This window comes from Salvelinus fontinalis, chromosome 4, assembly GCF_029448725.1.
Source record: "Salvelinus fontinalis isolate EN_2023a chromosome 4, ASM2944872v1, whole genome shotgun sequence".
Taxonomy (NCBI): Eukaryota; Metazoa; Chordata; class Actinopteri; order Salmoniformes; family Salmonidae; genus Salvelinus; species Salvelinus fontinalis.
The window spans coordinates 74829130-74851324 of NC_074668.1; the positions used below are offsets into that span (position 1 = coordinate 74829130).

At 49.0% G+C, this 22195-nt stretch overlaps 1 protein-coding gene across 3 annotated transcripts in view; it reads left to right on the forward strand.

Moving 5' to 3' along the window:
- LOC129854388 (synaptotagmin-7-like) overlaps positions 1–22195 on the forward strand; it is a 127366-nt gene that overhangs the window by 97562 nt on the left and 7609 nt on the right. For all 3 annotated transcript variants that reach the window (XR_008759297.1, XM_055921363.1, XM_055921364.1), the window contains 5 exons: positions 10804–10912; positions 19994–20258; positions 20572–20741; positions 20921–21035; positions 21274–21473. Coding sequence is in view for 2 of the 3 variants with exons in the window: in XM_055921363.1 (XP_055777338.1) it covers positions 10804–10912; positions 19994–20258; positions 20572–20741; positions 20921–21035; positions 21274–21473 (859 nt within the window). In the remaining variant the exon portion in view is untranslated. The remainder of the gene's footprint in view (positions 1–10803; positions 10913–19993; positions 20259–20571; positions 20742–20920; positions 21036–21273; positions 21474–22195) is intronic.

Here is a 22195-nt window from a genome sequence, read left to right on the forward strand (position 1 = left end):
TCATTTGTTTATAACTTCTATTTAACTTCCATATAATGGAAGTTTTAAAAAAATGTTAGAGATGAGGTACACTTAATCATTTCCATTTTAAGCTTCTTTAATCTCCCTTTGTTCAATTATCTTTCCCCACAACACTCTGCTTCCCTCCGGTTGGTTACACTTCAAGAAGTCTCAGTGCATCCTTTGATTTGTTGGTATTGCTGCCCCTTTCATAAAATCAGGCAGCATCTAAAGGCATTTATCTAGTAGATGACATAACATTGTATGCTCCCCTGCAACACAATATACAAAGATATGCACATCAGAATGTCTTTGTTTCACAGTATGTCATCAGGTCCAGGTTCTCTTTAGCACCTTTCGAACAGAGTTAACACTACTCGCTTTTCTTGTTTGTGGAGCAGGGAATTGCGGCACCAAAATCAACATTGTAGAAAAAAATATGAATAACTCCAGCGTACACGGTTTTACCTCTGCATATTTATTGTCAACATTTTGGTACACCTCCTTTTTCAAGACCTTGAAAAAGGTTGGAAAAGGTTGTACACCCAAACGTTGACAGTAAGTATGCACAGAGGAATTGTGTGTGCAGGAGTTATTTATGTATTTTCTCTACGTCTCTGTCTCAGCTTGTTATGGTGTCGCTGAGCAAGTGAGAAAAAGTCCCATCTCTGTCCCCTGGGATGGGACCTGCTGCTTGGTCTAATTAATGGGAGGATAGGTTAGGCTCTCTGACCTTTGGGTTAAGGTCATATGATCAGGGTTCGGGTGTTAGGATCTGGCTAGGGATTACAGCATCGATCCTCAGGGATGTATTTCATCTAAAGTATTGAGTGTGTGTTTCGGTATTTGTCGTGTGATGTCATGTGTGTGACAGTGCAAATCATTTGTCTGCTGTATTATTAAGACCAGACTAAAATTTGGAATAGTAATACCAAAATGTACAGTATCTCTTCGGGGAGAGTCATTGTTCTATAACAGTCTGTGGTGTTGCGAGGGGATTGGGCAGAGGAGTTAGTCCAGGAGAAGGTTAATGTTCTGTCAGAGCCTGTTGTGTGAGGGCAGGGTACAGCTGGGGGTGATTCTACAGTTTTCCTATAGACTTTTCCAGTGAATCAGCTGTTTGCACCATGGCATCTTTACCCCCCCTAGGGGCACGGTGGTATTTGGGTATGGAGAGAGGATGAGTAGACATGACTGAGGTCAAGGGGCCTGATGACAAAGATTGACTTGGATTCTATTATCTCCTTATGGGAGGTAATGGTTACCCGGAAGTATCCCTAGAAATATAATCACGGTACCATACAACCTTCGGTGGGAGTGTACAGTTTGGTAGCCATGGTTACTCCAACCCCAAAAGGATGGACTATATAACCATTGAATTTGTGAGGGAAGGAGAGCAATGGACTAGTCTTTACTTTACAGTAGCTCATATCAATGGACTAGTCATTACTGTACATTAGCTCATATTTAGCTGGCTTCCCATCAGTACTCAGAGCCCATCAGAGCTCTCCTATGATGTTTATAGCGGTCCACTACACACATAACCTCCCTCAATATTAGCTTACTATAGTGGTGTAGTGCTGTTGTTTAGGTGTGTGAGTGCAACAATCTGTTAAAAATGATGTCATAACTTCTCAGTCAAAGTTTGTACCAACAGATATAGCCTATTGAATATTATTATAGAATATGCATAAAATGCATCTTCCAACTGCAACGTCTGTCCTATGCCCATGCATATTGTCTCAAGAAAATGGTATAGTTTATATGTTTATTCGTCACATGCTTTGTATACAATAGGCGTAGACTAACAGTAAAATGTTTACTTACGGGCCCTACCCAAAAATGCAGAGAGATCACCAAGTTAGGCATATGTAATTTCAAAATAGGCCATCATCACTGTCAATCGTTAATAATAATTGTTCACGTTTTACTGGTGAAACTGGCTGCAGGGAAGTCAGGCGCAGGAGAGCAGAAATGGGTAGCAAACGGAGCCCTTTATTGAGGCGAACAGAACACGGTACATAGAAAACTAAACACACACGGGTTACAATAACCCGGCGCAAACCAGCCTGGAGTACACATACATTTACATATAACAATTCCACACACAGACATGGAGGGAAACAGAGAGTTATATGCACGATGAGTAATGAGGGAATGCAAACCAGGAGTGCGGATAAACAAGACAAAACAAATGGAAAGTGAAAGGTGGATCGGCGATGGCTAAAAGACCGGTGACATCGACCGCCGAATGCCGCCCGAACAAGGAGAGGGACCGATCTCGGCGGAAGTCGTGACAGTACCCGCTCCTTGACGCGTGGCTCCAGCAGCGCGCCGACACCAGCCTCGGGGACGACCCGGAGGGCGAGGCGAAGGGGGATCCGGCCAGAGACGGTGGAACTCCCGCAGCATTGAAGCTGTAACCTGTAACTAACCTCGTTCAGTCTCCTCAGGACTTTAAATGGCCCCACAAACCGCGGGCCCAGCTTCCGGCAGGGCAGGCGGAGGGGCAGGTTTCGGGTCGAGAGCCAGACCCAGTCCCCCGGTGTTCTGCGGTGACTATCTGTGCTTGTTTTCTGGCGCAGCACGGCCCGCTGGAGGTGAACATGGGCGGCGTCCCGTGTCTCCTCGGCGCGCCTGAACCAGTCGTCCACCGCAGGAACCTCGGTCTGACTCTGATGCCAAGGCGTCAGAACCGGCTGGTACTCCAGTAGGCACTGGACGGGGGAGAGGTTAGTGGAGGAGTGGCGGAGCGAGTTCTGAGCCATCTCGGCCCAGGGCACGAACGCCGCCCACTCCCCCAGCCGGTCCTGGCAATAAGACCGCAGAAACCTACCTACATCCTGGTTCACTCTCTCCACCTGCCCATTACTCTCGGGGTGAAACCCCGTAAGGCTGATCGAGACCCCCAGACGTTCCGTGAACGCCCTCCAGACCCTCGAAGTGAACTGCGGACCTCGATCAGACACTATATCCTCAGGTACCCCGTAGTGCCGGAAGACGTGCGTAAACGAGGCCTCCGCAGTCTGTAGGGCCGTAGGAAGACCGGGCAGAGGGAGGAGACGGCAGGACTTAGAGAAACGGTCCACAACGACCAGGATCGTGGTTGTTACCCTGTGAGGGGGGAGATCGGTAAGAAAATCAATCGACAGGTGCAACCAAGGCCGTTGTGGAACGGGTAAGGGGTGTAGCTTACCTCTGGGCAGGTGCCTAGGAGCCTTACACTGGGCGCGCACCAAGCAGGAGGAAACATAAACCGTCACGTCCTTAGCCAAGGTGGACCACCAGTACTTCCCACTCAAACAGTGCACTGTCCGACCGATCCCTGGATGACCAGAGGAGGGTGACGTGTGAGCCCAATAGATCAGCCGGTCACGGACAGCAGGCGGAACGTACAGACGCCCAGCGGGACACTGGAGGGGAGCGGGCTCTGCACGTAACGCCTGCTCAATGTCTGCGTCCAGCTACCATACTACCGGCGCCACCAGGCAGGAGGCCGGGAGTATGGAGGTCGGATCCATGGGCCGCTCCTCTGTGTCATACAGCCAGGACAGTGCGTCTGCCTTCACATTTTGGGAACCTGGTCTGTAAGAAAGGGTGAAAACAAAACGGGTGAAAAACATGGCACACCTTGCATGGCAAGGATTCAGTCTCCTCGCTGCCCGGATGTACTCCAGGTTGCGGTGGTCAGTCCAGATGAGAAAAGGGTGTTTAGCTCCTCAAGCCAATGTCTCCACGTCTTCAACGCCTTGACGACAGCCAACAGTTCCCGGTCCCTCACATCATAGTTTCGCTCTGCCGGGCTGAGCTTCTTCGAGCAGAAGGCACGGAGGCGGAGCTTCGGTGGCGTGCCCGAGCGCTGAGAGAGCACGGCTCCTATTCCAGCCTCAGACGCGTCCACCTCCACCGTGAACTCCAAAGAGGGATCTGGATGGGCCAGCACGGGCGCCGAGGTAAACAGAGCCCTTAGGAGACCAAAAGCCCTATCCGCCTCAGCCGACCACTGCAACCGAACCGGACCACCCTTTAGCAGTGAGGTAATGGGAGCCGCTACCTTACCTAAACCCTGGATAAACCTCCGATAGTAATTGGCAAACCCTAGAAACTGCTTCACCTCCTTTACCGTGGTGGGAGTCGGCCAATTACGCACGGCTGAAATGCGGTCACTCTCCATCTCCACCCCTGAGGTGGAAATGTGGTACCTTGGAAGGAGACGGACTCCTGGAAGAACAGGCATTTCTCAGCCTTGACATACAGGTCATGCTCCAACAGTCACCAAGCACCTTACGCACCAAGAACACATGCTCAGCGCGTGCAGTGGAGTATATCAGAATGTCATCGATACACCACTACACCCTGCCCGTGCAGGTCCCTAAAAATCTCGTCCACAAAGGCTTGGAAGACTGATGGAGCATTCATCAACCCGTACGGCATGACGAGGTACTCATAATGCCCTGACGTGGTACTGAACGCTGTCTTCCACTCGTCTCCCTCCCGGATACGTAGAAGGTTGTAAGCGCTTATGAGATCTAGTTTCGTGATGAAGCGCGCCGCATGCATTGACTCAATTGCTGTGGCTATGAGAGGTAGCAGGTAACTACTTCACAGTGATCTGGTTTAGGGCTCGATAGTCAATACACGGGCGCAGACCTCCCTTCTTCTTCACAAAAAAAGAAACTCGAGGAGGCGGGTGAAGTGGAGGAACGAATGTACCCCTGACGCAGAGATTCGGCGACATATGTCTCCATAGCCGCCGTCTCCGCCTGTGACGGGATACACGTGACTCCTAGGAAGTGCGGCGTCTACCTGGAGGTTTATCGAACAATCCCCCCGACGATGGGGTGGTAATTGAGTCGGGAAAACTCAAATCAGAATATTCGGGGGGAATGCGCACGGTGGAGACCTGGTCTGCACTTTCCACCGCGGTAGCACCAACGGAAACCCCTAAACACCTCCCCGAGCACTCTCGCGACCACCCCGTGAGAGCCCTCCCTTGCCATGAAACAGTGGGGTCATGACAAGCTAACCAGGGTAGGCCTAGCACCACGGGAAACGGAGGAGAGTCAATGAGGAAGAGACTGATTCTCTCCTTGTGACCCCCCTGCGTCACCATGCCCAGGAGAGCGGTGGCCTCCCTAATTAACCCTGACCCTATTGGTCGACTGTCTAAGGCGTGAACTGGGAAGGGCATAGCCACTGGAACAATGGGGATCCCTAAACTATGGGCGAATGATCTGTCTATGAAATTCCCAGCCGTGCCTGAATCGACGAGCGCCTTATGCTGGGAATGCGGGAAAAACTCAGGAAAAGTAACATGCAAAAACAGGTGTGCAACAGAGAGCTCTGGGTGAGAATGGTGCCGGCTCACCTGGGGTGTCGCCAGAGTGCCCTGCCTGCTGCCTCGACAACCCAGAGAAACCACCCGACACCAACCGGCAGTGTGACCTCTGCGGCCACAGATGGTGCCCGTGAAGGAACCTCCTCCGGTCTCTCTGAGCGCAGCACCTCCCAGCTCCATGGGTATCGGAGCGGTGGTGCTGGGGGATGGAACCGACAGATCCCGATCTGGACGTCCGTCGGTAGCCAGCAGGTTATCCAGCCGAATGGACAGGTCTACCAGCTGGTCAAAGGTGAGGGTGGTGTCCCTGCAGGCCAACTCTCGACAGACGTACTTGCGCAAACTGCAGCGATAGTGGTTGATCAAGGCCCTGACGTTCCATCCCGCGCCGCGAACTCCTGGGCGCTCCTCTTCCCCTGCCTCAGGTGGAAGAGACGTTCACAAATTCTCGAAGTGGTCCAGCGCCGCATCTCCTTCTCCCCACACAGCGTTGGCCCACTCCAGAGCTTTCCCCGAGAGACACGAGAAGAGGGCGGACACCCTCTCACGGCCCGAGGGAGCCGGGTGAACGGTCGCCAGGTATAAATCCAGCTGCAGCAGGAAACCCTGGCAGCGTGCGGCCGTCCCATCGTATTCCCTGGGAAGTGCGAGACAAATCCCACTGGAATCGGGTGCGGAGGGGGTGTGTAGTGGAGACCTCTGTTGTGCTGGTGGGGGCGCTGGAGGGACTCTCTGTCTCTCCCAGCGGTCCATCGTCTGGATGACGCGATCCATGGCGATGCCGAGATGGTGAAGCATCGCCACGTGCTCCTGGATGCGCTCCTCGACTCCGCCACCAGGGGCACCTGCTCCTGCTGACTCCATAATTGGGTGTGGAATTCTGTAAAGGAGTGCGTAACTGGCTGCAGGGAATTCAGGCTCAGGAGAGCAGAAATGGGTAGCAAACGGAGCCCTTTATTGAGGCGAACAGAACACGGTACATAGAAAACTAAACACACACGGGCAAACCAGCCCTGGAGTACACATACATTTACATATAACAATTACACACACTGACATGGGGGGAAACAGAGGGTTATATGCACGACGAGTAATGAGGGAATGCAAACCAGGTGTGCGGGAAAACAAGACAAAACAAATGGAAAATGAAAGGTGGATCGGCGATGGCTAGAAGACCGGTGACATCGAACGCTGCCCGAACAAGGAGAGGGACCGACCTCGGCGGAAGTCGTGACACTGCGTCTTCATGCAGATCATTTGATCTCAATCAGTTTCATGGGAATATGCATGTAGAGCTTCTTCAATGACTGTTTTGTGAGATAATTAGAGCAGATGATTTTAACAAATTATTAGCCTTTCTTGTATTTTGTTTCAATCAAAGCATACAGTATAACCTACTTAGTGGCGCGTGCTGTGACTATTCAACTTCAGCTAACCATCCTAAAATGTCATTAGAAATGAGGAAGGGTTTTTGGTGTAACAGTATGGTTATAGGCTTACTATGCTATGCTATTATATTTGGTTTTATTATGTAAAATACAAATGAATTATTATGTGATCTTGCGGGACATTGATTCATCTTCAGATTTTTTCCCCACAAATATTAATGGAGTTAGAGTTAGATAGAGTTAATGGAGTCGTGTATTCTCAAATGTAAAAAGTGATGGAGCTCCTTAGCTCTCCGGCAGCACTACATCACTGGCCTACTAGTTGGTCTCACTTCAGAGCAGTGAGGGTCTGTCTGTTTATTTCAAAGGATCTTTGACCTTCAGAAGTGATTACACTCAAGGGAGTGTCTGTGACCTTCACACCTAACTACAGTATGATACTAGGGTACTAATACTATTTGGGTACTAATACTATTTGGTTACTATTACACTATTCTCTATTGACACTAGGGTATTATGCAATGCTGACTCAGGTTTTAGTGTAGGGCAGTGGATCCAGGGCTGTGTGTATGTGCCTGTCTGTCTGTCTCTTTGTGTGTGACTTTGTCTCTTGTATTGGTCTTTAAGTGAATAATGGGGATGGTGTCATGGGGAGGTGGGTAGGGGAGGGTACTGGGAGCGGGCGGGCGGGCAGGAGGGGATTTTCTCCTTGTGCTCTCTCCAGCCTTGCAGCGGAGTGTCCCCACCTTTTCCCTTTTCCCTTTGGTCTCAGGCTCTGGGCACAGGTAACAATCCATAAGGATATTATCACAGGTCATGGTGAGAAGTAGAGGCCTCGCCTGCCTCCACATGCCCCCGCTAGTGTGTGTGTGTGTGTGTGTGTGTGCGTGTGTGAGTATGTGTGTTTTCCGGGAGGCACTCACCTGCACCTGTCATATGTCCTCCAATCCCGTTGTGTCTTGCTGTTAATGTGGCTGCCTTTTTGCTGCCCTCTGTGACCCCCTGCCAAGCCCCCACGCCGCACGCCTACCCTCCTTTCACTCCCTCCACCCCAGGTGCTTGCTGTCTCTCCAGCCGTTGCCGTGCCAACAGAGCAGCCCATATTCTTTAGCTGGTGATCTGGGAAGGGAAGCAGCAGGGTTTGATACAGGCTCCATCAGCCACCTCTGGCAGCTGCATGCCACTACAAGCTGACTGACATGACCCTCACGGTGCCCTCACACAACCATGCCACATGTTAGCATCACGTTAGCCCCACGTTAGCCTCATCAGTTAGCATTAACAGTAACATATGGAAGAAGAGAGAAGATGACCTTACCTAACTCTATATAGTTAGAGTGCTTTGTATGGAGTCCCTCCTGTTAGCCTATTCGTAGTCATATGTTTTGATGGAAGGAAGTTGATTGAATCAGACTGAGACAGTCATTCCCTGTGGGTGGGACACGAGTCTCTAGACATCGACAGCAGGCTTTGGGTTAGATCCAACTTTTAATGAATCAGCATACAGGGAGATCATAGACTAAGGAAGGAAAAAGAAATGGAAAAGATAGATTAGGACTGAGGGCGTAAAGAGGAAGGACAGCAGGAGATGTTGGATATGAGAAAATTGACGTGATTCAGTAAAGATAAGATAAACGGAAGACGAAGCAAGGTGTATCAGTTGTTGCGATGTTTGGCACTTTGACCTCTCCCCCTTCCATCATCTTACGTCTCCCTCATTCAACCCCCTCCCCTGCAGTCTACGGTGTGAATCCTCCTGACAGCTTTCCCCTCCAATCACAGCTATGACAATCAAGAGATCCCCCTGGAACCAGGCTCATCCACATGACTTGTTTTGCTTACACTTACTTGTCTGTCTGTATGTCTGTCTACATTCATTGTCTTTTTCTGTCTGATGCCCCGCTTCTTACTCTATACGTGCTCCATTATCTGCCTGTGTCCCTGTCTGTGACTGGGTGTCAACCCGTGTCTGTCTCCTCTCTTTGTCTGTCTGATCTGGATAACTCAGTCTTATCCTCGCCAAGTGGATAAACGCTCTTATTTATTTGTTGCTCATTCAACTTCACTGATCACCTACACCTAGGGTTCAGGGATCCATTTGTTTGCTCTAAAGGAATGACTAAAGGAATGGGGGTAAGTGGTGTAGGTAGAGTTGCAAAATTCTGGTAACTTTTCCAGAATTCCAAAATTTTCCAGATATCCTGGTTAAAGGATACCAGATTTCCTGCTTATTCCCTCTTTATTGCAGGAATCTTCCAACAGCGAAGAGGTTTTCTAGAAAACCTGAGAATTTTGGAAAAGTTACCAGAATTTTGCAACTCTACCTACACCACTTACCCCCATTCCTTTAGTCATTATCCTTCCTGTCTAACATCCATTTAGTGCCTTATAGAGCAAACAAATGGATCACTGGACAGACAGACAGACATACAGACAGACATGATATGGGGCGTAGTCCTCCCTAGCTTCTCAGATGCAGGCAGCAAAAACTAGCGGAGCGATTGTTTTGAATGTGCATGTCGTTGCTTGCGCTGTGCTAAACTGTAGTATAATGGCACAGTGAAACTCTGCATGCCTCTGTTGTACTGTATATACATAAGTGAAATCCAGCCAGCCAGCCAGTGTTCATGGAAGGACACAGTGCACTAGAGTTATAGTCTTTCTCTTGTGTTAGGCAGCCCAACCCAACCACAGATACTGGATTTGCATTTGTGGACTGACCCTTCACACAGAGAGAGCCCGACCAGACAGAGATATGTCTGCGGTCCTACAACAGTGACTGACCCCTCAAACGACCAGGAACACAGACATCTGTAGCCTCAACCACATAATTACTGATACTTCAGGAACCACAATTACCATCCTCCCTCCTCCTTGATAACCCATATGGCTAACATGCCCACATGCATCCTCTAACATCCCTCTGGATTGGGATTAACCTCACTCAGCCAAACGATTAGTTCCTTGTATCTATTTGGCGGTTAACATGTTGTGTGTGTGTGTTATGTTTATACCCTCCCACATCACATCTTATCCCTCCTTTTCTCTTTTTCTCTCGCTCGCCTACTTCTTTTTCCTGTCAGCCTTTCTGATGTACTGCCTCCAGCCATCTCCCTCCCTCTCTGACTCGTCCTCTTATTTTGCATGCCCATGTCAAGTACGTTTCTCGTCTCTATTCTTTAGTCCTTATTGTGCTCTCTTACGAAAAGTAAGTCTTGTTTTTTTTGTTTCCAGGCCTCTTATCCTCTCCTATCTCCTCTATTTCTCTTCCAGCTTCAACTGAACTATGCTGTGGTGTCTGTCTCTGTCTCACATTCATTTGAGTCAGTAACCTCACTTTGTTCATTCTGTTAATCCTCATAGTCTTAACAAAGACAAATCCCCCCCTTTCTCTGCAGAGATAAATCTTCAAATCTACTTCTTCTTCTGCACTCATCTTTCCCACAGCACCCATTCCTAATCCCACTTCCTCTCCCTCCATTTCTACAGTGCACTTGCACTCTGTTTTTCCTCTTTCTTCCTCTTGTCATTTTTCAGTATCTAACCTGTAATTAGTGTTGTCTGTCTATGTGTCTTGACTTGTGTCACCTGCTATAGCTCAGCATGTCTTCTGCTCACCAGACTGTTACAACATATTGTCTAGGAACACTTTGTCTCCAACACCCAGTCCTCCCACACCCTGTCCTCCCCCTTTTACTCTTTCGTTCATTAATTGTGTGATTTTTGTGGCTGTTTCGCAAGTATCACACTGCTACATGATTGTAGTGACTAAGGTTTGGAACTCAGTGTGCATGCATGTGTGTGAAGGTGTGTGTGTGAGTAAGTCACTAACATTCCTGTGTTACTCCCAAGTCTGGGGACATTATCAGTCACATTCAGATCTGGACTCTGGATAGTTCAGCCCTGACACAAGACCTTGCAGCCTCACCTGTGGTGGGAAGCCATTTGATGAGCTGCAGGTTGCAGCACAGACCTGAGGCTGGCTCTTTGTCTTCAGAAGCAGGATTCTCCTAATGCTCCGTTGGCCTCTCTCTCAGTGTCCATCCTGACTGTGTCTCTGCCCCCCCCCCCCCCCAGCAGGAGCCTGGGTAAACCTGGGAGCCAGACCCCAGATGAGGCAGGCCGCCTCGGGAACTCCTCCGTCACAGACCTGGCCAACTCTGTCACCACCAGCGACATTCACATGGTGAGAAAACCTGCTCCCTTCCTGTCTGTCTGTGTTAATGATTGTTCACCTGTACTCCTCTCTGCGTGTCTAAGGGTTTGTCCACAGCCACCCACTTGTGGCAGCATTTAGATTTGCAAGATGTCTTAAATGACAAAACGTGCTAATTACATGACATTTCCCAACCCAGCTTGGCGATCACAAAGGAGAACCTCAGTAGAATATGCTTTATTCAGCAAAAGCTGGTAATTACGCTGAGAACACAGTGCTGTGAGTGCTGGGCGGACAGGGCGCGGGTGGGGGATGGGCCTGTGTTATTATGTGGGTTGCACGTCTGCGTTATGGAGGTCCCGATGATGCTTAATGATGATACTTTCACTTTGAGGGGGAGCCAACAGGGCCTGTCAGTTGGATCAGACCTGCAGTTGGCCATGGTCTCTTTCCATCTCTGGTCTCTCACTATGTGGGTCGAAGACTTTTATTAGGCCTAGTTAATATCTATAACTTTTTTTTATCACTGAGTCACAGTTTTTGTTGGGGGGGGGGGGGGTCATTGTGATACTACCTATGCAGGAGTTTAGAAGTTTTATATATGTTTATAAAAGTGAGTTAGTTTGAATAATCCCGGCAGCCAGAATCAATTCTTGTGTGCGCTGGCCAGCTACGTCAGTCTGTCACGAGATTTTTTTTAAAACTATTTTTATTTCACCTTTATTTAACCAGGTAGGCCAGTTGAGAACAAGTTCTCATTTACAACTGCGACCTGGCCGTGTCACGTTCGTTGTAGTGAGGAGATCAAAGCGCAGCGTGATGTGAATACATATTTTAATAGAAGACGACTGAACACTAAGAACACTAACAAACAATACAAAATAACAAACGACCGTGAACGCTATAAACACGGAGTGCAGACATGCAACATCAACATAGACAATAACCCACAAACTAAACTGGAAAATGGCAACCTACATAGGATCCCCAATCAGAGACAACGATCAACAGCTGCCTCTGATTGGGAACCAATCCAGGCCACCATAGACCTACATATGCCTAGACTAACTACACACACCTAGACATACATAAACCCTATACAATACCAAAACCCCATGGATATATAAAACCCCTAGACAAGACAAAAAACACACATGCCACCCTCGTCACACCCTGACCTAACCAAAATAATAAAGAAAACAAAGATAACTAAGGTCAGGGCGTGACAGGCCAAGATAAAGCAAAGCAGTGTGACAAAAACAACAACACAGTTACACATGGGATAAACAAACGTACAGTCAATAACACAATAGAAAAATCTATGTACAGTGTGTGCAAATGTAGTAAGATTAGGGAGGTAATGCAATAAATAGGCCAAAATAATTTCAATTTAGCATTAACACTGGAGTGATAGATGTGCAGATGATGATGTGCAAGTAGAGATACTGGGGTGCAAAAGAGAAAAAAATTAAATAAATAAATAATATGGGGATGAGGTAGTTGGGTGTGCTATTCACAGATGGGCTGTGTACAGGTACAGTGATCGTTTAGCTGCTCTGACAGCTGATGCTTAAAGTTAGAGAGGTAGATATAAGTCTCCAGCTTCAGTGATTTTTGCAATTCGTTCCAGTCATTGGCAGTAGAGAACTGGAAGGAAAGGCGGCCAAAGGAGGTGTTGGCTTTGGGGATGACCAGTGAAATATACCTGCTGGAGCATGTGCTACATGTGGGTGTTGCTATGGTTACCAGTGAGCTGAGAAAAGGCAGGGCTTTACCTAGCAAAGACTTATAGATGACCTGAAGCCAGTGGGTTTGGTGACGAATATGTAGCGAGGGCCAGCCAACGAGAGCATACAGGTCGCAGTGGTGGGTAGTATATGGGGCTTTGGTGACAAAACGGATGGCACTGTGATAGACTTCATCCAATTTGCTGAGAAGAGTGTTGGAGGCTCTTTTGTAAATTACATCGCCGAAGTCAAGGATCGGTAGGATAGTCAGTTTTACGAGGGTATGTTTGGCAGCATGAGTGAAGAAGGCTTTGTTGCGAAATAGGAAGACGATTCTAGATTTAATTTTGGGTTGGAGATGCTTAATTTGAGTCTGTGTCACGCCCTGGCCTTATTATTCTTTGTTTTCTTTATTATTTTAGTTAGGTCAGGGTGTGACATGGGGAATGTTTATGTTTTGTTGGTGTTGGGTGTTTATTTGGTAAAGGGGTTATGGGGTGTAATATATGGTTTTGTGTTGAGTGTAGATGTCTAGCGTTGTCTATGTTGGTGAGTTATCTAGAAGAGTCTATGGTTACCTGAATGAGTTCCCAATTAGAGACAGCTGATTTCGGTTGTCTCTGATTGGGAGCCTTATTTAGGGTAGCCATAGGCTCTCATTGGTTGTGGGTAATTGTCTATGTAAGAACGTTTGTAGCCTGTTTGTATGTGCACAACGTTTGTAGCTTCACGGTCGTTTTGTTGTTTTCTTGTTTTGTTAAAGTGTTTTTGTGTCTTGCCTTCTTCATAATAAAAGGAAGATGGCTTATTTTCCAACTGCTGCGTTTTGGTCCGTTAATCCGCCACACGATCGTGACAGAATTACCCACCATAGGACCAAGCGGCATGGAAGGCGGCAACAGGACCTGCCTACACAGGATCTCTGGAGTTGGGAGGACGAATTGGAAAGAGATGGACCTTGGGATCAACCTGGAGAATATCGCCTCCCTCGTGAAGAGCTGGAGGCAGCGAAAGCCGAGAGGAGGCGATATGAGGAGGCAGCACGGAGACAAGGCTGGAAACCCGTGAGTACACCCCAAAAATTTCTTGGGGGGGGCCTTAAAGGGAGTGTGGCGAAGTCAGGTAGGAAACCTGCGCCTACTCCCTGTACTTACCGTGGAGAGCGGGAGTACGGGCAGACACCGTGTTACGCAGTAGAGCGCACGGTGTCTCCTGTACGCGTGCATAGCCCGGTTCGGTACATTTCAGCTCCACGTATCGGCCGGGCTAGACTGAGCGTTGAGCCGTATGTCATGAAGCCGGCCCAACGCATCTGGTCACCAGTGCGTCTCCTCGGGCCGGCGTACATGGCACCAGCCTTACGCATGGTGTCCCCGGTTCGCCTACATAGGCCGGTGCGGGTTATTCCACCTCCCCGCACTGGTCAGGCGACGGGGAGCATAGAACCAGGTAAGGTTGGGCAGGCTCGGCGTTCAAGGGAGCCAGTACGCCTGCACGGTCCGGTATTTCCGGCGCCACCTCCCCGCCCCAATCCAGTACCACCAGTGCCTCCTCCACGCACTAGCTATATGGTGCGTGTCTCCAGCCCTTTACCACCAGTGACTAAACCACGCACCAAGCCTCCTGTGTGTCCCCAGAGTCCTGTGCGTCCTGTTGCTGCTCCCCGCACTAGCCCTGAGATGCGTGTCCCCAGCCCGGTGCCACCAGTCCCGGCACCACGCACCAGGCCTACAGTGCGCCTCAGCCGGCAGGAGTCTGCCGTCTGCACAGCAATGACTGAACTGCCCGTCTGCCAAGCGTCCATCTGAGCCATCCGTCTCCCCAGCGCCATCTGAGCCATCCGTCTGCAATGAGCCTGCAAAGCCGCCCGTCTGCCATGAGCCTGCAAAGCCGCCCGTCTGCCATGAGCCCACTGAGCCGTCCGCCAGACAGGAGCCGCTAGAGCCGCCAGCCAGACAGGAGCCGCTAGAGCCGTCCGTCAGACAGGATCTGCCAGAGCCGCCAACCAGACAGGATCTGCCAGAGCCGCCAACCAGACAGGATCTGCCAGAGCCGCCAACCAGACAGGAGCAGCCAGATCAGTCAGCCAGCCATGAGCAGCCAGATCCGTCAGCTAGCCATGAGCAGCCAGATCCGTCAGCCAGCCATGAGCAGCCAGATCCGTCAGCTAGCCATGAGCAGCCAGATCCGTCAGCTAGCCATGAGCAGCCAGATCCGTCAGCTAGCCATGAGCAGCCAGATCCGTCAGCTAGCCATGAGCAGCCAGATCCGTCAGCTAGCCATGAGCAGCCAGATCCGTCAGCTAGCCATGAGCAGCCAGATCCGTCAGCTAGCCATGAGCAGCCAGATCCGTCAGCTAGCCATGAGCAGCCAGATCCGTCAGCTAGCCATGAGCAGCCAGATCCGTCAGCTAGCCATGAGCAGCCAGATCCGTCAGCTAGCCATGAGCAGCCAGATCCGTCAGCTAGCCATGAGCAGCCAGATCCGTCAGCTAGCCATGAGCAGCCAGATCCGTCAGCCAGCCATGAGCAGCCAGATCCGTCAGCCAGCCATGAGCAGCCAGATCCGTCAGCCAGCCATGAGCAGCCAGATCCGTCAGCCAGCCATGAGCAGCCAGATCCGTCAGCCAGCCATGAGCAGCCAGATCCGTCAGCCAGCCATGAGCAGCCAGATCCGTCAGCAAGCCATGAGCAGCCAGATCAGTTAGCCAGCCATGAGCAGCCAGATCTGTCAGCCAGCCATGGGCCGTCCCTCAGTCCGGAGCTGCAGTCCCTCAGTCCGGAGCTGCAGTCCCTCAGTCCGGAGCTGCCATTCCTCAGTCCGGAGCTGCCCCTTACCCTGGAGCTGCCCCTTACCCTGGAGCTGCCCCTTACCCTGTTGCTGCCCCTTACCCTGGTGCTGCCCCTTACCCTGGTGCTGCCTCTTACCCTGGTACTGCCTCTTACCCTGGTACTGCCCCTGATCCTGGTACTGCCCCTTACCCTGGTACTGGCCCTTAATCCGGAACTCCCCCTTAATGCAATGGGATTAATGTGGAGGGGGGTCGTTTGGAGGAGGCCTAGGAGGTGGTTAGGTACTGTGGTGACGTGGGGACTACGACCAGAGCCGGAGCCGCCACCGTGGAGGGGAGCCCACCCAGACCCTCCCCTAGACTGTGTATGGTGCGCCCGGAGTTCGCGCCTCAAGGGGGGGGTTATGTCACGCCCTGGCCTTATTATTCTTTGTTTTCTTTATTATTTTAGTTAGGTCAGGGTGTGACATGGGGAATGTTTATGTTTTGTTGGTGTTGGGTGTTTATTTGGTAAAGGGGTTATGGGGTGTAATATATGGTTTTGTGTTGAGTGTAGATGTCTAGCGTTGTCTATGTTGGTGAGTTATCTAGAAGAGTCTATGGTTACCTGAATGAGTTCCCAATTAGAGACAGCTGATTTCGGTTGTCTCTGATTGGGAGCCTTATTTAGGGTAGCCATAGGCTCTCATTGGTTGTGGGTAATTGTCTATGTAAGAACGTTTGTAGCCTGTTTGTATGTGCACAACGTTTGTAGCTTCACGGTCGTTTTGTTGTTTTCTTGTTTTGTTAAAGTGTTTTTGTGTCTTGCCTTCTTCATAATAAAAGGAAGATGGCTTATTTTCCAACTGCTGCGTTTTGGTCCGTTAATCCGCCACACGATCGTGACAGTCTGGAAGGAGAGTTTACAGTCTAACCTTCTTAAAATCAATACACAAGTATATATTTTTAAACCTGCATATGTAGTTAAAATAAATTAATGTTAGCAGGCAATATTAACTAGGGAAATTGTGTCACTTCTTTTGCATTCAGTGCAAGCAGAGTCAGGCTATATGCAGCAGTTTAGGCCGCAATTAATTTGCCAGAATTTTACATAATTATGACATAACATTGAAGGTTGTGCAATGTAACAGTAATATTTAGATTTAGGGTTGCCACCCGTTCGATAAAATATGGAACGGTTCCGTATTTCACTGAAAGAATAAATGTTTTGTTTTCGAAATGAGTGTTAACGGATTTGACCATATTAATGACCAAAGGCTCGTATTTCTGTGTGTTTATTATATTATAATTAAGTATATGATTTGACATTTGATAGAGCACTCTGACTGGACGGTGGTAGGCAGCAGCAGGCTTGTAAGCATTCATTCAAACAGCAGCTCTTAGCAATGCTGGGATGCACAGCGCTGTTTATGACTTCAAGCCTATCAACTCCCGAGATTAGGCTGGCAATACTGAAGTGCCTATAAGAACATCCAATAGTCAAATGTATATGAAATACAAATGGTATAGAGAGAAATAGTCATATAATTCCTATAATAACTACAACCTAAAACTTCTTAACTGGGAATATTGAAGACTCATGTTAAAAGAAACCACCAGCTTTCACATGTTCTCATGTTCTGAGCAAGGAACTTAAACGTTAGCTTTTTTACATGGCACATATTGCACTTTTACTTTCTTCTCCAACACTTTGTTTTTGCATTATTTAAACCAAATTGAACATGTTTCATTATTTATTTAAGACTAAATTGATTTTATTGATGTATTATATTAAGTTAAAATAAGTGGTCATTCAGTATTGTTGTAATTGTCATTATTACATATATATATATATATATATATATATATATTATATAAAAATCGGCATCAGATTTTTTTGGTCATCCAATAATCACTATCGGCGTTGAAAAATCATAATCGATCGGCCTCTAGTCCAGAGTAGTGATGCTAGTCGGGCAGGCGGATGCGTGTAGCAATCGGTTGAAGAGCATGCATTTAGTTTTACTAGCATTTAAAAGCAGTTGGAGGCCACGGAAGGAGTGTTGTATGGCATTGAAGCTCGTTTGGAGGTTTGTTAGCACAGTGTCCGAAGAAGGGCCAGATGTATACATAATGTTGTCGTCTGTGTAGAGGTGGATCAGAGAATCACCAGCAGCAAGAGCGACATCATTGATATATACAGAGAATTCTCGGCCCGAGAATTGAACCCCGTGGCACCCCCATAGAGACTGCCAGAGGTCCGGACAACAGGCTCTACGATTTAACACACTGAACTCTATTTGAGAAGTAGTTGGTGAACCAGGTGAGGCAGTCATTTGAGAAGCCAAGGCTATTGAGTCTGCCGATAAGAATGCGGTGATTGACAGAGTCGAAAGCCTTGGCCAGGTCGATGAAGACGGCTGCACAGTACTGTCTTTTATCTATGGAGGTTATCTATATCTTTCAGGACCTTGAGCATGGCTGAGGTGATCTGTTTGTTAACTTGGCGACCTTGAGCATGGCTGAGGTGATCTGTTTGTTAACTTGGCTTTCAAAGATTTTAGAAAGGCAGGGAAGGATGGATATAGGTCTGTAACAGTTTGGGTCTAGAGTGTCTCCCCCTTTGAAGAGGGGGATGACCGCAGCAGCTTTCCAGTCTTTGGGGATCTCAGACGACACGAAAGAGAGGTTGAACAGGTTAGTAATAGGGGTTGCAACAATTTTGGCGAATAATTTTAGAAAGAGAGGGTCCAGATTGTCTATCACAGCTGATTTGTAGGGATCCAGATTTTGCATCTCTTTCAGAACATCAGCTGTCTGGATTTGGGTGAAGGAGAAGCGGGGGGGACTTGGGCAAGTTTCTGCAGGGGGTGCAGAGCTGTTGGCCGGGGTAGGGGTAGCCAGGTGGAAAGCATGGCTAACCTTAGAAAAATTCTTATTGAAATGATTGATTATCGTATATTTATCGGTGGTGACAGTGTTTCCTAGCCTCAGTGCAATGGGCAGCTGGGAAGAGGTGCTCTTATTCTCCATGGACTTTAGTGTCCCAAACCTTTTTGGAATTAGTGCTACGGGATGCAAATTAACCTAGTGTTCTGACACTCACATGGTCTGGAGGTGGAGAGATGTGTATAGTGTAGGTGGGCTCAGTATGTGGTTGTATTTTGTTTACATTTTTTATTTATTTTTATTTTATCCCTTTTTCTCCCCAATTTCCGTGGTATCCAATCGCTAGTAATTACTATCTTGTCTCATCGCTACAACTCCCGTACGTGCTCGGGAGAGACGAAGGTCGAAAGCCATGCGTCCTCCGAAGCACAACCCAACCAAGCCGCACTGCTTCTTAACACAGTTCTTAACACAGTGCGCCTCCAGCCGCACCAATGTGTCGGAGGAAACACCGTGCACCTGGCCCCCTTGGTTAGCGCCACAGCGCCCGGCCCGCCACTGGAGTCGCTGGAGCGTGATGAGACAAGGATATCCCTACCGGCCAAACCCTTCCTAACCCGGACGACGCTAGGCCAATTGTGCGTCGCCCCAAGGACCTCCCGGTCGCGGCCGGCTGCGACAGAGCCTGGGCGCGAACCCAGAGACTCTGGTGGCGCAGCTAGCACTGCGATGCAGTGCCCTAGACCACTGCGCCACCCGGGAGGCCCCTATGTGGTTGTATTTTGTGGAGTTGTAGGTTCTGTATCTATGTGGGTTTCAGGCGAAGCGATTGGGCAACAATAAAAATAATGAAAAAACAGATTGACCCTGAAAAATGTTGAAAACTGTAGGTGGGCAGATTTCAGGAGAGATGTCTCAAAGACGATGTGTGCATGCATGCGTCCATGTAAGTATGTCTGTGTGCGCATGTGTGTGTTTATGAAAGACAGACATCAGACACCAAGAGAGTGAAGGAGGAGAGATGATCAGATTTAGAACGGGGAGGCAGAGCAACAACGAGATGTGTGGGAGAGAATACAGAATGTGAGATTAAATTCCAGGAACTGCACCTTGGGCCAAGCCTCTGGTCCCTCTCTATAAGATAGCAGCCTTTTAACTGCATTTCCTTCCCTCCCTCAGGGCCCAGCTCCAGTTAGGCAGGGGGTCTCTCTACTCACAGAATATCTCCTGCCTCTCATCTCCAGATATGCCATCTCCCCCATCGCTCCCTCCCTTATCGCTCAGTAAAGCCCAGACATATGACATAACATTATCTGAACGTTAGACTAGCATGAGGGCAGCATTGCACGTGAGTTCCAGTGCTGTTTGACTGCCCCCTTGTGGATGAGAAATAAAGCTCCTTGTTCACCTTGGGTGTCCATGTCCCTGAGTGTTTCATCTGTGTGTTCCATGCTGGGAAAGGGTGGGGGTAGTGGGATGAGGGTTGTTGAGTGTACATAGGGAGAATCTCAATTGCATACTCCTCGCGTCCTCTCTCCTTTCTCCTCACCTCCTTCTCAAAACCCATTGGATGAGAGTGCCAGAGGTCCCTCCCCTCCTGACTTTCTCCTCCAATGGGTTTTGAGAAGGAGTCAAGGAGAGAGGACGCGAGGAGTATGAAATTGCGATTCTACCATCGTATAGACTGGATAAATATTAAAGTGCTCTGCTGGTGATCTCTCCCAGCTCTCTCCGGGCTCAGAAGAGGAGACAGAAGGGCCTGTGGTTGAGAAGCTGGGCCGGATTCAGTTCAGTGTGGGCTACAGCTTCCAGGACTCCACCCTGACCGTCAAGATCCTCACGGGCCAGGAGCTCCCCGCCAAGGACTTCTCTGGCACCTCAGACCCCTTCGTCAAACTCTACCTGCTGCCTGACAAGAAGCACAAGCTGGAGACCAAGGTCAAGAGGAAGAACCTCAACCCTCGCTGGAACGAGACCTTCCTGTTTGAAGGTCAGACTGTGAAATCACCCTGCACACGAGGCTATGTACCTAATGGCGCTCTATTCCGTATATAGTGCACTTTGTTGTCCACAGCCCTGTGTGCCCTGGTTAAAAGTAGTGCACTACATAGGGAATAGGATGCCATTTGGGACGCAATGGCAACTACTGCACATTATAAAAAACACACATCTGGTCTTACACATAACTAGACTTATGGCTATTAGTTATCCTGTATAAAGTCTGAAAGAGTACTCCCTAAATCTCTGTCCAGCACATATCAGCCTCTTATCTGTCTGTTTATGTATCTGTCTTTCCCCCCCAGGGTTCCCCTATGAGAAGGTGATCCAGAGGACCCTCTATATGCAGGTGCTGGATTACGATCGTTTCAGCAGGAACGACCCCATCGGGGAGGTGTCCATCCCCCTTAACAAGGTGGACCTGGGCAACCAGCAGACCTACTGGAAGGAGCTGAAGCCCTGCAGCGACGGCAGCGTGAGTAAAGTACACACACAGACTAGGACAGTTGCAGAGGGACAGGGGAGGAGGGGAGATGAGGGGGGAGGGTAAGAGAGAGGGAACAAGGAGAAGGAGGGATGACGGGAAGACAGAAAGGGGTAGAGGAGATGGAGGGAGAGAGGGTTAGTGAGTGGTGATGTCATTGTGTTTCTCAGGGGAGTCGAGGAGACCTGCTGGTGTCTCTGTGCTACAACCCTCAAGCTAACACCATCACTGTGACCATCATCAAAGCCCGCAACCTCAAAGCCATGGACATCGGAGGCACCTCCGGTACAGTACATACAGTACCCTGTCATCACCTGTTTCCTGTGTTACAGTCTGTCTACCTTAACATGTGTCAATGTGGTTTCAATATCTCTCCATCCATCCAGTATCCAAAATGACACCCTATTCCCTATATAGTGCACTACTTTCTATGAGCCCTGGTCAAAATAAGTGTACTGTATAGGGATTAGGGTGCCATTTGAGATGAAGCCTCTGTTTTTAAGTGATGTGTCTCCCCCATCAGATCCATATGTGAAGCTGTGGCTGATGCACAAGGACAAGCGTGTGGAGAAGAAGAAGACGGTGACAATGAAGTGCTGTCTGAACCCCGTGTTCAACGAGTCCTTCCCCTTCGACGTCCCCGCCCACGTGCTCCGAGAGACCACCATCATCATCACCGTCATGGACAAGGACAAGCTCAGTCGCAACGACGTCATCGGCAAGGTACCGTCCCCTCGTAATGCCCAGACCACCAGCCACGTACATCACCAGTCCACACTGACCCCTGCTGGCACATACTGAGACACACATGCACACACACACATACATGCTCACATAACACACACACACACACACGCACACACACATACACACACACAATGATCCTGCTCTCACACACACTAACACAACGACACATTAACAGTCACTGTCTCAAGATTGCTCTTACATACTGACACAGTGAGATTGATATCCATTGATTGTGTGGTTCGTTTGTGGCACACAGAGGCACTATCCCATTGATTTTCTGACACACTGTAACCCTCATACAAGCTTCCTTACTATGGATCCAGTGTCTGATAGTGACCCCTCAGTAAACCAAACACGCCTCATCACAGGCGCTGGCCCTTTCACCCACAGTCTAATCACCACCAGTAAAACACAGCTGCGGCTTGCTTGGGAGCCTCCATCTCTCTGTCTAAACATAAGTCTCATTCTCACACAAATCTTTCCCCCTGTTTCCCCTGCTCTGAAAATTGCTGAGAGTAAAACAGCTGTTTCCTCTTAATGACTCTCCTCAGCTCACGATATGAATTAAGTTAGATTAGACTGGCAAGCTTAGTGACTGGCAAGCTTTATGGTGAGAGCAGGGACACTCCAGACTTCAGAGAGTTTAGTTTACCTCTCTCTGTTTTGCCATGTTTGAGTATGAGTAATATCGATCTCTG